Genomic DNA, 14,225 nt, shown 5'->3' with positions numbered 1-14,225 from the left:
TTATGGTTTAACACTTTTCGTCAAATTTGAAATAGTAGTTCGTTGTGAATAAGTGTTATATAATAAAACACACATAGTGTAATTGGGCTCATTTAATGTAATGCAACCCTATCGTCAATATGATTTTATGTAATTTAAATGTATTATTTCATTTTGCTTAGTTTTCTTTTGAGATCTTTGCCGTATCTGATTATGAGTATATATGCGAAGGCTTTCTCTCTTGGTGTCTCGGTGCTCTTTTAGCAAAGCGCACTATTGAGTTACCTTAAGTCTATCACTTGTATGGCAGTGCGTTGCTAAGTTGGCTAACAACATGGAGAACTGCCTCCAAACCTTTATTTGACGAGAATTTGCATATTTGCCAAAGATTGCTACATATCTTTAGTTGATATTCGTAGGTTGCGTACATGCTGATACTGATTGTGGTGTAAATTATCAGCTGTGCCTGTAGGACCGCTGGCGGATGCATAAGTTTTATAGATTTTAACGCCGGCCATAGACGTAGGAGTTGACTGCTGTTCATTGCCGGCGGTAGAGTAATCCAAAACAGGCGCGGATGTGGGAAGTGCTGAGTTTGGCGTGTCCGTTGCAACAGCATATGCACTCAATATACCCAAGCTTGAAACTGGTTCCAAATGCGTTAACGAAGTGTTCGAGTAGGTAGTCAATCCTGAAATTAAACACTCCATTATTGCCAGTTGAACATTACAAAAACTATGGAACATAAATTTGTTTACAATTACTATAGTAGAAACAATTACTGCTAATTGTAAATATGAGTAGAAAATAAAATCCACCCAATTGGACTATTATCATCTTCTACAATAACAATATTATGCCTTAACATATTACCAACGTTTTGACGATATTAGCTACGATATACAGCTGCGAACTTAAAAATAGCACCACTTGCTGAGGTTATGTGTTCAAAGGATTCTTGGCTTCAATTTAAGGCTCAAGGAACATGTGAATACGTTTTTGAATGTTTCAATATTTACTACTAATGAAAACAAAAAAAAATTTTAACAATATCCAACGTATTCAAAGTTTTTCAGGCATTTTCTTCAAATACTCAAAAAATACCCGAAACTAAAAATAGCACCACTTTTTAAATATTTAGTTAAAATTAAAAAAAAAAAAAGAAAAAACTAAATTTATTAATATGTTATGATTGGCTATTAAAAATATTATTAAATTAAAAACTCAACACTTCGTTTCGTTGCCCTTAGTGTCAAAATCCGCTGCACAACGTCTTAGCATTGAGTTAACCAGGTCTTGACAGCGTTTGACCGGTATTTTCTTCCAGGACTTCTCCCAAAACGTCTTTTTTTTGTTGGTTTTGCAACAGCAACTGCTTTTATAATGTCAGACCATAGATTTTTAATAGGGGTTAGGCCTGGTGACCGTGCCGAACACTCTATTACATTTAGAGAAATCTCTGAGAACCACTGCCTGGCTTTCTTACTGGTGTGCTTTGGGTCGTTGTCCTGTTGAAAGACCCGTATAAGTGGCATATTATCCTCAGCCTATGGTAGCATCACCGTCTCCAAGGTAATTACATAAACATGCTGATCCATAGACGACTTTACGCACTATATAAGACCGACACCTTAATAATAAAAACAGGCCCATATCATGACACTGGATTCGCAATGTTTAACAGTTTTCAGGGTGCATTTGGAGTTATGTGGACGCCAGACGTATACTCTAGAGCCATTTCCATCATACATGACAACTTTACTTTCATCAGTCCATAGCACGTGTCTCTACTTTTGGACAGGCCAATTCTAATAATTTTTGGCAAACTTAAGGCGATTGGCAATATGTCCCGCATTCAAAAGTGGAAGCTTTCAGGGGGTTCAAGCTTATAAATTGCTCTTCCGAAGGTAATTGCGAACTGTTTCGTCGCTAGTCGAGATGGTCAATTCCTTTTCCAGATCGCATACAGCCTTAAAAGGATCCCTATTGTTCTCTCGGATTAAGCAACCGACTTCTTGCTCCTTCAGTTTTGGCTTTCGTATGCGAGTTTCAGACTTCTGTTTGAAATTGATCGCACTCCGAATCTGTGGTCTGACATTATAAAAGCAGTTGCTGTTGCAAAACCAACAAAAAAAAGACGTTTTGGGAGAAGTCCTGGAAGAAAATACCGGTCAAACGCTGTCAAGACCTGGTTAACTCAATGCTAAGACGTTGTGCAGCGGATTTTGACACTAAGGGCAACGAAACGAAGTGTTGAGTTTTTAATTTAATAATATTTTTAATAGCCAATCATAACATATTAATAAATTTAGTTTTTTCTTTTTTTTTTTTAATTTTAACTAAATATTTAAAAAGTGGTGCTATTTTTAGTTTCGGGTATTTTTTGAGTATTTGAAGAAAATGCCTGAAAAACTTTGAATACGTTGGATATTATTAAAATTTTTTTTTGTTTTCATTAGTAGTAAATATTGAAACATTCAAAAACGTATTCACATGTTCCTTGAGCCTTAAATTGAAGCCAAGAATCCTTTGAACACATAACCTCAGCAAGTGGTGCTATTTTTAAGTTCGCAACTGTAAATAGGTATATATTTATTCCGTCACGGGCTTTACAAATGTGTGAAAAAATCAATTTCCTAATTAATATTCTATGTTTTCTTCAAAGAAGTATTCCTTTTCCAATGAAAGGACTTCATGTTCATTTCAATTTGTTTGTACAAATAATTAGAAATTTGGCTGAAAATTGTTTTGAAACATCGTTTTTAAATTTGGAATGGTAGCTACTGAGGTAGTTGCCATTACACTAATCTAAGATTTATCTTTCGAGTTCCTTGAACTGTGGCAAATTTAACATACTTTTTTTTTATATTTTCCAATAGACTTTAATTCAGAGAAGTTGATAATTGCAATTATATATTTTATGAAACAAAATGTCGTTTCGTCAAAGTACACAGAGAGTTTGTAAATCAGCTTGGGTGGTACGTATCTTAAGTGTTAGTTAACCTACGATAATGAATCAAATGCATAGAAGTTTTGTATTGGAAATGAAGAGGCTTCGAATTCAAATCACCGTTTCTGTGTTTTAACAAAATTGTGAATTGAAATTTATTTAAATTTTATTGTTCTCTAGAAAAATTAATCAATTGAAGGCACTAAGAAGAGAAATAAATTTGTTTTTTTTTTTTGTTTTACACATTTTTTCTTTCTCTAAGGTATTAATAATTAATGATCATTTGGGAACATTACATATTTTCTGTATAGAATACAGTTTATGGATTAGACACGTATTACCAAAATAAAAGTCTGTATTTTCCGATGGAAAACTGGAACATAATAATATTTAAACAAAATTGGGAAAAAGCCTTGATATGGGGGTCTTGGCGCTGACATAGTAATTTTTTCTATTTCGACACCACCATTTATGACTTACTAAAATTAACCTAAAAGCAATAATCAATCGGAAAACGGAACTTTTATTTAAAAAAAATTAACGCTCTTAAACATGAATGTCTTGGATATATGTAGTTAAGGCTGTACCAATCCGCCTAAAACATTTTAATAAAAGAGTAAAATAGTTTCAGAATCAAATGCTAGGTGAATCATTATCGTAGGTTAACTCTGAAAGTTGTTGTATCGTAGGTTAACTAGTTGTTGTCGCTAAGGCGCGAGACAGTTATAAATTTATATTTTGGCAAACAAAATGGCAATACTCGTGTTACTTCTGCTTCATTTTCAATTTGTGGTATTTTTGGAACTGTTATTATTAATATCAAAAACACAAAAAGCGATCCCTTTTCATTTGATAAAAACAAGCTCTGTTTGAACAAGCTCAAATTTAAAAGAACCATTTGAGATTTAAGATTTGTTGTCATGACCATTATTGGCAGGTCCAGCTAAGCAGCGTCTTAAAGTGGAGTTAACCTAAACTTCACTCCCTTTCCCTTGTATTACTTTCATGCAATATTCACACCTAGGGCGAAATGTAAGGTACTGTTTTAACCCTAAGAGGTGATATGGACTACTTTTTTCGCTCGCAACTGTATATAGCCATGGTAAGGACATTAAATGAAGTCTATACGCTATAGTGGATACTACTAAAATTTCGTATATCCTTCCCAAGGAAACATAAATTATATTAACCTTTATACAAATCAAAATATTGTTTGCGCTATATTTTCTTTATGTACCCTTCGAAACAAGACAACCGAATTATCAATTAAACAATAAGAAAAGTAGTTAATAAAGCTTTCAAATTAAAGACTGTACGTTCAAATCTGTACGTTCAATTAATGAACTAAAATTTCTTTCACTTATTCAAAACAAAGAGGGTTTCTAATGTCTTTACTTGGTGTCGTTTATTATTTTCTTACGTTCATTTCCGTTTAGATTAGTCTTGTGAAGCACTGACATATACGATAATGATGACTGTGGGAATCCAGGAGTTGTACTAACACGTTGAGCCACGCGGAGACCATTGTTTGTGCAGCAATCAGCAGAGTGTGTAGAGGTTAGCTTTGAATGTGGTGAAATACTAGCTGCTAATGTGCAGCTACATTTAATGGTTGTCCTTTTTAGCGTATCAGTTATTATGTCCGTAGTATGTGTAGCTGAGACAGTTGACAACGAGCCTAATGGCTCCGGTCCGAGAACACCAGGGGCATTAGTATCTGATATACCGCATATGTTAGTTCGGCCACTGCAATTACTATTTTCTCGTTCCATTGTAGAGGAAGCTGAAGTAGAGGACGGAGCAGGATTGTTGCCTGGTGAATATTCAAAGTGAAAATAGATAAGCATTAATATTAAAAAGACCTTCATGTTTAAAAACAATTAAGCAGTAAGACGACCTAGGTAACAGTTTAATATATAAAGAAACTATTTTTAATTTTTATGATGTTAACATACTCTTTCATCGCATAGGTGCAATGTATAATAATCTCAACTAGTGACTCAACCATGGAGGACATTTTTTTCGGAATTTTAGAAACACATCTGGTTGGCAACTTGAGTTGCCTTTTTCCATGTTGCAGTTGTGCCCACTTTTAACGGCTTAGTAGTGTCAATGTATCAGCAGCTAACTCTATGTACTTTTCACTATTTCATTGAAAATTGGCCCAACTGTGTGTTGATTAAATAATGACGATTTATCAGAAAAATTGGAAGCAAATAAGCCTGTAAATATGCTTTAAATGTTGAAATTAATGAAGTGAGTAAGTCGTGTCGCCGACTTGGGTATACCATGCACCAGGTAAAACAGATACATATTTCAAATATAGAAAACCAAATGGATGTCTATTAAATTGTTTTTACATGCCTCATACCGCGTAGTACAATACGTTCATACGCATATTTTGCATGTTTCTAGTCCGATTTCAATATAGAAATAAGTAAGATTAATTAGTCTGCCGAATTTGATTGCCATGGTCACAAAATTGCAAGAGGCAATCGGTTTTTTCTAAATTATGGAGGCGGAAGTAGGTGTGGCAAAATATTTAAATATATATATTCTGCGCGCATTCTAAGCCAGTATACATACTAAATTTGATAACTTTAGCTTTGTTAGTTTTCGAACAAATCAGTTTTGTTTAATTTGCGGGGCGGAAGTGGGCGTGGCCAAATTTTTAATTTTTAATATTGACAATAGTCAATATCTGCGCGTCTATTAGGCTAGTTTACATACCAAATTTAATGTGGGTAGCTTTCATAGTTTTTAAAAAAATCATTTTATGAAAATTCCGGAGCGGAAGGGGGCGTGGCAAAAAGTTTGAGCAATTAGTTTATGCGCGCTAACCAAACGAGCATATATACCAAAGTTGATGTCTCTAGATGTTATAGTTATTAAGAAAAACAGTTTTATGTTAATTCTGAGGGCGTAAGTGGGCGTGGCCGAAATTCCAATTAAGTATATAAATCGATTCGGCTTGATCCTGATCAAGAATATATATACTTTATGAGGTCAGAGAAGCTTTGTGCTGCCTGTTACATTCATGGATGGGTGTATGGTATAAAAACAGTTGTATAAGATTATAAAAAGTACTTTCTTTGAGAATAATTAAAAAATTTATTTATTTAAATAAAAAAAAACAGCTGTTTAAGAGCGTACGGTTTGCTCTTCTTTTGTTTTTGTCTGCTCTTTCGCAGTGATGAAGGTGCTTTTAGGAAAAAATAAAGAAAATTTCATGTGAAAATTATTAGAGTTTTTAAAGTCTAAAATTAATATAAAATGTTTTAAATATTTTAACTTTATTAAACAAATGCATTTCACATGCTTCTTACAAGCATATCTTAGTATCTCGCTCACTCAATCATACGAGCACCCTAGCGCCCCCACCAGCCAACGGCCAACTCCGGCCTTATGGAAAAACGTTTATATGCATAACTCGACTGTTTTTTGTCCGATTTTGCTAGATATTAGTATTCAATTTAAGTGTGCCTAATTTGATTGCATAAGGTAAAAAAATACGGGAGATAATCAAGTTTTTCAAATTACGGGGGCGGAAAAGGGCGTGGCAAAATTTTTATACATACAAAATGTGTGCATTTACTAAGCGAAAATACATACACACCAAATTTGGTGGCTCTAGCTCTTACAGTCTCCGAGATCTAGGTGTTCATACGGACAGACGGACGGACGGACATGGCTAGATCGACTCGGTTGTAGATCCTGATCAAGAATATATATACTTTGTGGGGTCGGAGATGCTTCCTTCTGCCTGTTACATACATTTTGGCGACTTTAATATACCATTTCACCCTATGGGTGTATGGTATAACCAGAGGTCCGGGGCTAACTTCGACTAAGTCAAAGTTTATATACCCTTGCAAATTTTTTGGTAACTCTTTCCTTACCTATAGCCATCAAAGTGGAAAAATGTTTTATCTAAAAAGGCTAATATTTGCGAAAGATTGGCCTACAATCTTAGCATAGGAAATAACGAAGTTATTGGACAAAGTCACAGTTTTCCACCGATCGTTCCTATATTATATATTTACCCGATCTTTATCAAATTCGGTACAGTTATTAACAGATATATTAAACTAACAAATGTTTAATTTGAAAGCAATCGCGTTAAAAGTAACAAAGTTATTTACAAAAGTCACTGTTTTCGAGCTATATGATAAAGCCACCATAATTTGATCAAATTTGGCACAGTCGTTTATAGGCGTAATAAACTCTCTAATATTAAATTTCACGACAATAGCTCAGAAAATAACGAAGTTATTGAGAAAAGTCACTGTTCGTGACTTTGGCGTTTGTATGGGAGCTATATGATATAGTGGTCCGATCCGGCTGAATCCGAGATATATAATGCCTACATGCAAAATTTCAACTCTGTAGCTCTAACGGTCTATGAGGAGTTTGCGTTGATCCAGACGGACGGACGGACGGATATGGCTATATAAACTCGTCTCGTCATGCTGATCAAGAATATATATACTTTATATGGTCGGAAATGCTTCCTTTTATGTGTTGCACACTTCTGACCAAAATTAATATACTCTTTTTGCAAGAGTATAAACATTAAGAGTGAAAAGAAAATTTTCATTCCATAGGGAAAAACTTGGGGTCGAAAGGGTTAAGGCAGAATAACATTTTATATTTGAAATAAATGGACCGTCTAGTAAAACACTTCTATAAGTATATTTTGTATGTTTCTAATCTAATTTGGTAGAAACATGTGGTGTGCTGAATTTGATTTTGATAGTATAAAAATTGAAGAAGGCAATCTTTTTTTCGTCTTGTTGATCTTCGAGAATCTCACTTATATTTAATATGCGGGGGCAAAAGCAAGTATACATATGTACCAACTTTGATGTCTGTATAGCTACTAGCGTATAGTCTGTGGGAAAAACATTGATTCATATCTGATTTGAAGGGAAAGTTTTCTCAAGCCCTGAAAGTTTGCTTTTGACTTTCTGAGCACGTGGCTTGAAGAAAGTAAAATTTAGTCATCTTCCGTTTTGCTTTGTATCATCAAAAATAATAGTCAAGTATATAAAAATTAAAATGGAAAATGTAGCTCCAGGTTTTCACTCGATTGTCTATGTATTTTCATGTTTAGATAAGTTTTCATCTTTATATTATGTAAAATAATTTTTGCTTCGTGAAGTAAAAGTTGGTGGATTGTTCTAATTATTAATGAAATCATGTTTGCCAATGTCTTATCTGTATAAAACACTAATCACGTTTTACCCAAATCCACCCAGTTCCATACACCCACAAATTTTGAGTTCGGGCATGCAGAACTACTTGACGTGTGGCTACACAACAAGCCCAAAGCATCGTCAGTTTTTGACTTTATAATAAACGAAGTAAGTAAGTCTCGCCAACTTAGGTATTCCATACACCGTAAAACAAATATTTCAAATTTATAATAGCAAATGCATTTACGTATTTTAAAAAAATTATGTTCACATGCTTTTTACAAGCATATCTTAGTATCTCGCTCACCCAAGCATACGAGCATCCTAGCGCCCCCACCAGCCAACGTCCAACTGCGGCCTTATGGAAAAACGTTTATATGCATAACTCGACTGTTTTTTGTCCGATTTTAATCAAATTTGGTATTTTCCTGGATATTAATATTAAATTTAATGGTGCCAAATTTGATTGCATCTCATCTGCAACTAGTCTTAAAAGAAATGACAGACCAACCCAATAACAAGTGATTAGGGCCGCCTGCAATATCCCCAGGATTTATCTTAAGTACTAGTCTAAGAAAAATATCTCAAACTTGTTGTTAGGCTCTAATTTAAGAGTAGATTCAACAAATATATATTAAACATTAAAAAAAAAAATTTGATTGCATAAGGTAAAATACGGGAGATAATCGAGTTTTTTCAAATAACGGGGTCGAAAGGAGGCGTGGCAAAATCTTTATACATACAAAATGTGTGCATTTACTAAGCGAATATACATACCAAATATGGTGTCTCTAGCTGGAATAGTTTTTGAGATAAACGCTTTTTTTAAATTGCGGGGGCGGAAAGGGGCGTGGAAAAAATTTGAAATAAACTTGATTACTCTACATACTACACGAGTCTACATACCAAATTTGGTGGCTCTAGCTCTTACAGTCTCCGAGATCTAGGTGTTCATACGGACAGACGGACGGACATGGATGGCTAGATCGACTCGGTTGTTGATCCTGATCATGATATATATACTTTGTGGGTTCGGAGAAGCTTCCTTCTGAATGTTACATACATTTTGGCGACTTTAATATACCATTTCACCCTATGGGTGTATGGTATAAAAATTCGATTATCTCCCGTATTTTTCTACCTTATGCAATTTGGCACACTTAAATTTGATACTTATATCCAGCAAAACACCAAATTAAATTAAAATCGGACAAAAAACAGTCGAGTTATGCATATAAACGTTTTTCCGTAAGGCCGGAGTTGGCCGTTGGCTGGTGGGGGCGCTAGGTTGCTCGAATGCTTGAGTGAGCGAGATACTATGATTTCCTTGTAAAAAGCATGTAGAAATGCATTTGTATAATAAATTTGAAATATTTGCTCTACTGGGGTATGGTATACCTAAGTCGACGAGACGACTTACTTCATTTTATATAAGAAGTCGGACTGAATTTAGCTACGTTATGCAAATGAGCGCTTTTCGATAGAATGGTCGTGTATACATATTACATATGGTTAAAGTTCGTTGATTCTGACCAAAAATGAATACGTCTTTCTTGCAAGGGTATGCAAATATGAAAACGACCTATTGGCGACAAAATCAAAACCATTCAGAAACGAGGACAGCCCGTTTTATTTAAAGTAGTAGTGGGGTATATTCATAAAAATGGAAAAGGAAGTGAATGAATGCAATATTCTATATTTTAATATGTAACAAACGGCATATACTTTATACTACTTTTCACAAAAATGTTTTTATATTTAAGAATGGTGTTAAAGGTTTTTTGAAATTATTTTTGCTATATCCTTGGTATTTTAATATCATAATCCAACCAAACGATTCTATTCTAGCATTTTGATATCCATGCCTAGCTATTCGTGTTTTTTCAATATAACTGTTAATTATTGTCCCAAGTTTTACCCAGTTCGGACGGGTGAAACTTGAAAACATGCAAGAAACATAGTCAGGTAATATTCCGCGACTATATCATATAATTCCAATACAAACAAATGGTAAAATTACATACTATATGAGTATGGGTATAAAAAGTTTGTCATTGAAACACTGGAACAAGTAATGCAAAAATTCGTATGCCACAAAAATCTACCTAAACGCTCTTTTTTGGTGCATTTATAGCGCTCCTTTCAGTATAAAATTCATTAGTTCCCTACCTTGTGTTCTATTTTTACAAATACATCGAAACCAAATACATCGAAATTAGTTTTACTTAATTATCTTCGATGCTTACCTGTTACTGGCGATTGGTCACCACTAATGCAGCCACTAATTCCTCCGTCGGCGCCAGCACCGTTTGTACTACTAGGCGGTCTAGGTAGACGACGGCGTAACCAAGGATGCTTTAGGGCCTCTGACGGTGTTAGTCGTTTGTCAGCATCCCATGCCAGGCAACCACGGATAAAATTAAGAAAAAGTGGATCTTTGCAATCATCCAGTGCCTTGGAGAGGGTCCTTGAGCATGGTGGTCCGCGTGGCTTTCCACGGCGGGACTGGCCGCCTATTAGAACAACCATGCCATCAGACATTGTCCGTACTGTGCAGTAGCGTGGATACCCTTTTGGACTAAAGAACGTTTTCGTCCTCTTCGAGTTTGCAAGTAATGTTTTGCTAGGCATTCCGAGTACTTCGATTATGCAGGCTAATTGATCACTTTCATTTTCCCCTGGAAATAGGGCATGGCCTGAAAGCAGCTCAGCCAAGATGCAGCCCAAGGACCACATGTCAATGGCTCTTCCATATTTGGCGCCTAATATGACCTCAGGAGCGCGATAAAATCTCGATTGGATATAAGTGTATACCCGTTGATTTTCAAAGCAAGATGACCCGAAATCAATGACCTGAAACACATACATAATTTTAGATTGTAATTGTTGCATATACAACTCCATTAACACAATAAACTATAATTTCTTCATAAGTCGAGTCCGTACCACAACACCATATCAATTATACACCTACATACCTTTATTCCAGAGCGTCCCTGCTGTTTTAAAAGTACATTTTCAGGCTTCATATCACAATGGATAATCTCATTTTTATAGAGCGCGTCTAAACACTGCAATAGAGAGTGCGCAAACTTTCGCACCAGCTGCAAACTAAAGCCTTTGAAACCATTCTTTTTAATCAGCTCGTACAGATTAATGCTCAGAAGCTCAAATGTAATGCATGTGTGGTTGCGAAAAGTAAAGTAGTCGTACATGTGTATGATATTCATGGTATTGTACTTGTCATGTCGCCGAAGATGATGGAGAATGCGGATTTCCTCTTGTGCCTGTCGATGAAAGCGTTTTTCGTTGCGCACAATTTTTAGAGCGACATGCTCATGGGTCTTATGGTCGTACGCCTTGATAACCTGCCCAAAACTACCCTTTCCGATTATCTTGAGCATTTCGTAGCGGTAAGCTACGTGGTCATGTGGTATATGTATATAAGCTCCTTGTTCATTATCATAGTCCGAGTTGTTTGGTCCATAGATTCCGGGTCGTTTTTTAGCGTTAGCTCCAATAAAATATATCTGTGGATACGTCAAGATTTCAGTCCGTTCATAGGGCGTCAGCTTATGCATGTAAAGAATCATCACTTGCTGTGGCGAAACTACAAGTGCCTTCGGTTTTTCGTGCAAAGCGCACTTCTGCTGACCAGACATAATGATCTGTTCATGGAATGAGAAAGCATCACCTTCGACGCTCATTACCAATTCTCCGCTGGACGCAGTTTGCTCATTTTTTACAGAAAGTGGCTCCGAAGAGAGAGGTTCTTTACAAACTTCTTCGCTATGTGAGTTTGAATTTTTAACATTTAAACACAAGCTAAAGTCCGAATTGGCTGTGGTTGTTGAAGTTTTAGGTTTCGCTGCAAACAGATTACAAAGATGATAATTTCTATATAACATATAATTCTAACAAAATTTTAAATTTGCAGTGTTCTAGAAAAAGTAAAAGTAATTTAATAAAACTAAATGGATACTTTACTCTTGTTTATAGCAAGTGAATCACTCGGGACATCGGCAATTAAATTTGAGAATCCGTGTGCCGGATCCAAATCACATTTTTCATCTGGCGGAAGGCGGAACGATGCTCCGTAACTGCTGCTTAAGTAATGAACGACTTCCTCGGGCACGGGGCAAGTGCGATTTTTAATTTGATCCTGGTTGTTTGGACTAACTTTTAAGTGCGATTGTGCTGGAAGTTGGTCCTGCTTTTGATTTGGAGTATTCATTTGCATATCTACCATGTCTATGGTAGAAGCCGTGTGCGATGCTGATTTTCCAAACACATCCAGATCCGTTTTGTTCATTCTATTAGGCTGCGGTCCTACCATATTGTTGTTTGATTTACCAATTTGAGAACTTGTTTGATTATTGTTTAGACAGTTTGATTCCTGCTTCTGGCTGAATTGTTTTGTAGGAATAAATGGTAGGTTCTGGAAATTTGGCGAAAACTCAGCTGAAGCGGATTCAGTAATTTCGCTGTGTTCACTGTCAGAGATATCCACCAAAGATCTTCGAAGACCACGATTTTCTTCAGAACTTTGGTGCCTCCTCAAACCAGAAGAAGTAGAGGAAACAGTTTTTGGATTTGATCTCACCTTCAATATTGACGTCACATCCACTATTTTTTGGGTCATGCTAGAGGTGAATTGATTTAACTGATGCGTCTCATACGACTCTGGCATTACTATGTTTGGATGAATAACCAAATCGTTGTTTACATTGTTCGGAATCGCAGATGGTTGTAGAAACTCCAAACTCTCTACTTTAAATTCATTTTGATTAGAGAGGGAACTTTGCCTCCATCGGCTAGTTTGATATAGAGCATTAAATCTGGTATCCAAGTCAACTGAAGCCACACTAGAAGCGATTGCTGTAACATTATCGCATGAAGTCCGCTGCCTGTCTCTTAGAAAAACATCTACTGACTTTAGTGAGCATACGGATTTTTCGACACACTGTTTATTGCACCTATTGCGGCTGCGGTACCTCTGCCAGCTATAGTCATTCAACGGGTGCGCGCCGCAAGTGTTATTCAAAATATTGCCTCGATTAATCCCGGTTTCGATGTTAAATTTATTTTCCACACATTTACAATCATCACAATTACCCTTGTTGATTAACTTGGGATGCCTAAAGTGAACGCAGGTTTGACTTTTGTTCACTTCGTGCTTTTTCAATCGTTTGTGGAATATTCCATAGCTATCTCTGGTAGAGCCAGTATCAACTTGCTGCTGATGATTATGGTGATTTTGGCTGAGAAGTCGATGATTGCTGTTAAAATGCTGCTTTAATTCTGGCCTTACCATTAACAGCGACTGTGGAGAGTCGACTATTTCAGCTTGTGGCGACGAATAGTAAGAAAGCTGTTCTGATTTTTGCAGTTGCAAGTTGTGATGAAGGCGCCTACCACAAATGCCGCTTAATACATTAAAGCCTAAAAAACTCGAAAGTGACTTTGCTGTATTACTTGAATTTAATCCTTGCTGTTGCACCAAATCTATATATGAGCACTCTTCAAGGCTTTTGCTTCTCGTCTTTGCACTTAATTTATGTGGTGGACTCTTACTCCAATTCAAAGATGACGTCTGTTCCTGATCCGAATTCCACATTCAAATATAAGTTCTCGATGCTGAACTTCTCACGTTACCAATTCCGGTACGCTCGTGGTGTTAACATTATAATGGCTAGACACGGTTCCAAAATATATGCTTGCATGTTCAATTTGCAAGGCACTTACTCTAAAATATAAAAAGGAAAAACTTCACTGTAAATTACTCAACTTTACATATACATACTTAATCACATATTGTATACACATTTGGATGTAGATATGTATATATATACATATGTATGTATGGCTGTTTGTCACGATGCATGCCCAGCATTGATTTGAATTAACATTCCAAGCAAAATTTAGATTACATTTTAAAAATGTTTCCCAAAAGCAAACACAACAACAAATACAAGAAAGTATTTACTTTTTTTTAAGTGATTACCTTTTATTGCACCACTCTAAGTCTGAAAAATTTCAATCAATTGACGCAGACGCAGTGTTACACATACATAAATATATCGATATAAATGCATCGATGA

General features: G+C 35.8%; 1 protein-coding gene across 2 annotated transcripts; it reads right to left on the bottom strand.

Annotated features, from left to right (window-relative positions):
• Nucleotides 1-77: 77 nt before the first annotated feature.
• Nucleotides 78-14,186, bottom strand: LOC6651598 (putative dual specificity tyrosine-phosphorylation-regulated kinase 3 homolog). Of its 2 annotated transcripts, XM_002072514.4 has the most exons (6): nt 14,129-14,186; nt 12,112-13,870; nt 11,103-11,992; nt 10,371-10,977; nt 4,350-4,742; nt 78-670 (listed from the first exon to the last, which is right to left on the bottom strand). In XM_002072514.4, the coding sequence occupies exons 2-6, from the start codon at nt 13,739-13,741 to the stop codon at nt 372-374; spliced, it is 3,819 nt and encodes a 1,272-aa protein (XP_002072550.3). In that variant the 5' UTR covers nt 13,742-13,870; nt 14,129-14,186; the 3' UTR covers nt 78-371. The 2 variants fall into 2 exon arrangements, with proteins under 2 accessions (XP_002072550.3, XP_046868364.1); XM_047012408.1 differs by lacking the exons at nt 4,350-4,742; nt 14,129-14,186 and adding an exon at nt 13,928-13,951.
• Nucleotides 14,187-14,225: the final 39 nt, after the last annotated feature.

The sequence above is a fragment of the Drosophila willistoni genome, chromosome 3R, assembly GCF_018902025.1.
Source record: "Drosophila willistoni isolate 14030-0811.24 chromosome 3R, UCI_dwil_1.1, whole genome shotgun sequence".
In the NCBI taxonomy this organism is placed as follows: Eukaryota; Metazoa; Arthropoda; class Insecta; order Diptera; family Drosophilidae; genus Drosophila; species Drosophila willistoni.
Note: the sequence above shows the minus strand (reverse complement) of the source record. Positions and strands in the feature narration are given on the sequence as shown.

Excerpts from the sequence above, each read along its gene's own strand:
- LOC6651598 (XM_002072514.4), bottom strand. The coding sequence starts at position 13,741 with ATGTGGAATTCGGATCAGGAACAGACGTCATCTTTGAATTGGAGTAAG. Across the intron at positions 4,743-10,370 it reads TGACCAATCGCCAGTAACAG|GCAACAATCCTGCTCCGTCC; the intron begins GTAAGCATCGAA and ends AATATTCACCAG. Across the intron at positions 671-4,349 it reads TAATCTAAACGGAAATGAAC|GATTGACTACCTACTCGAAC; the intron begins GTAAGAAAATAA and ends GTTTAATTTCAG.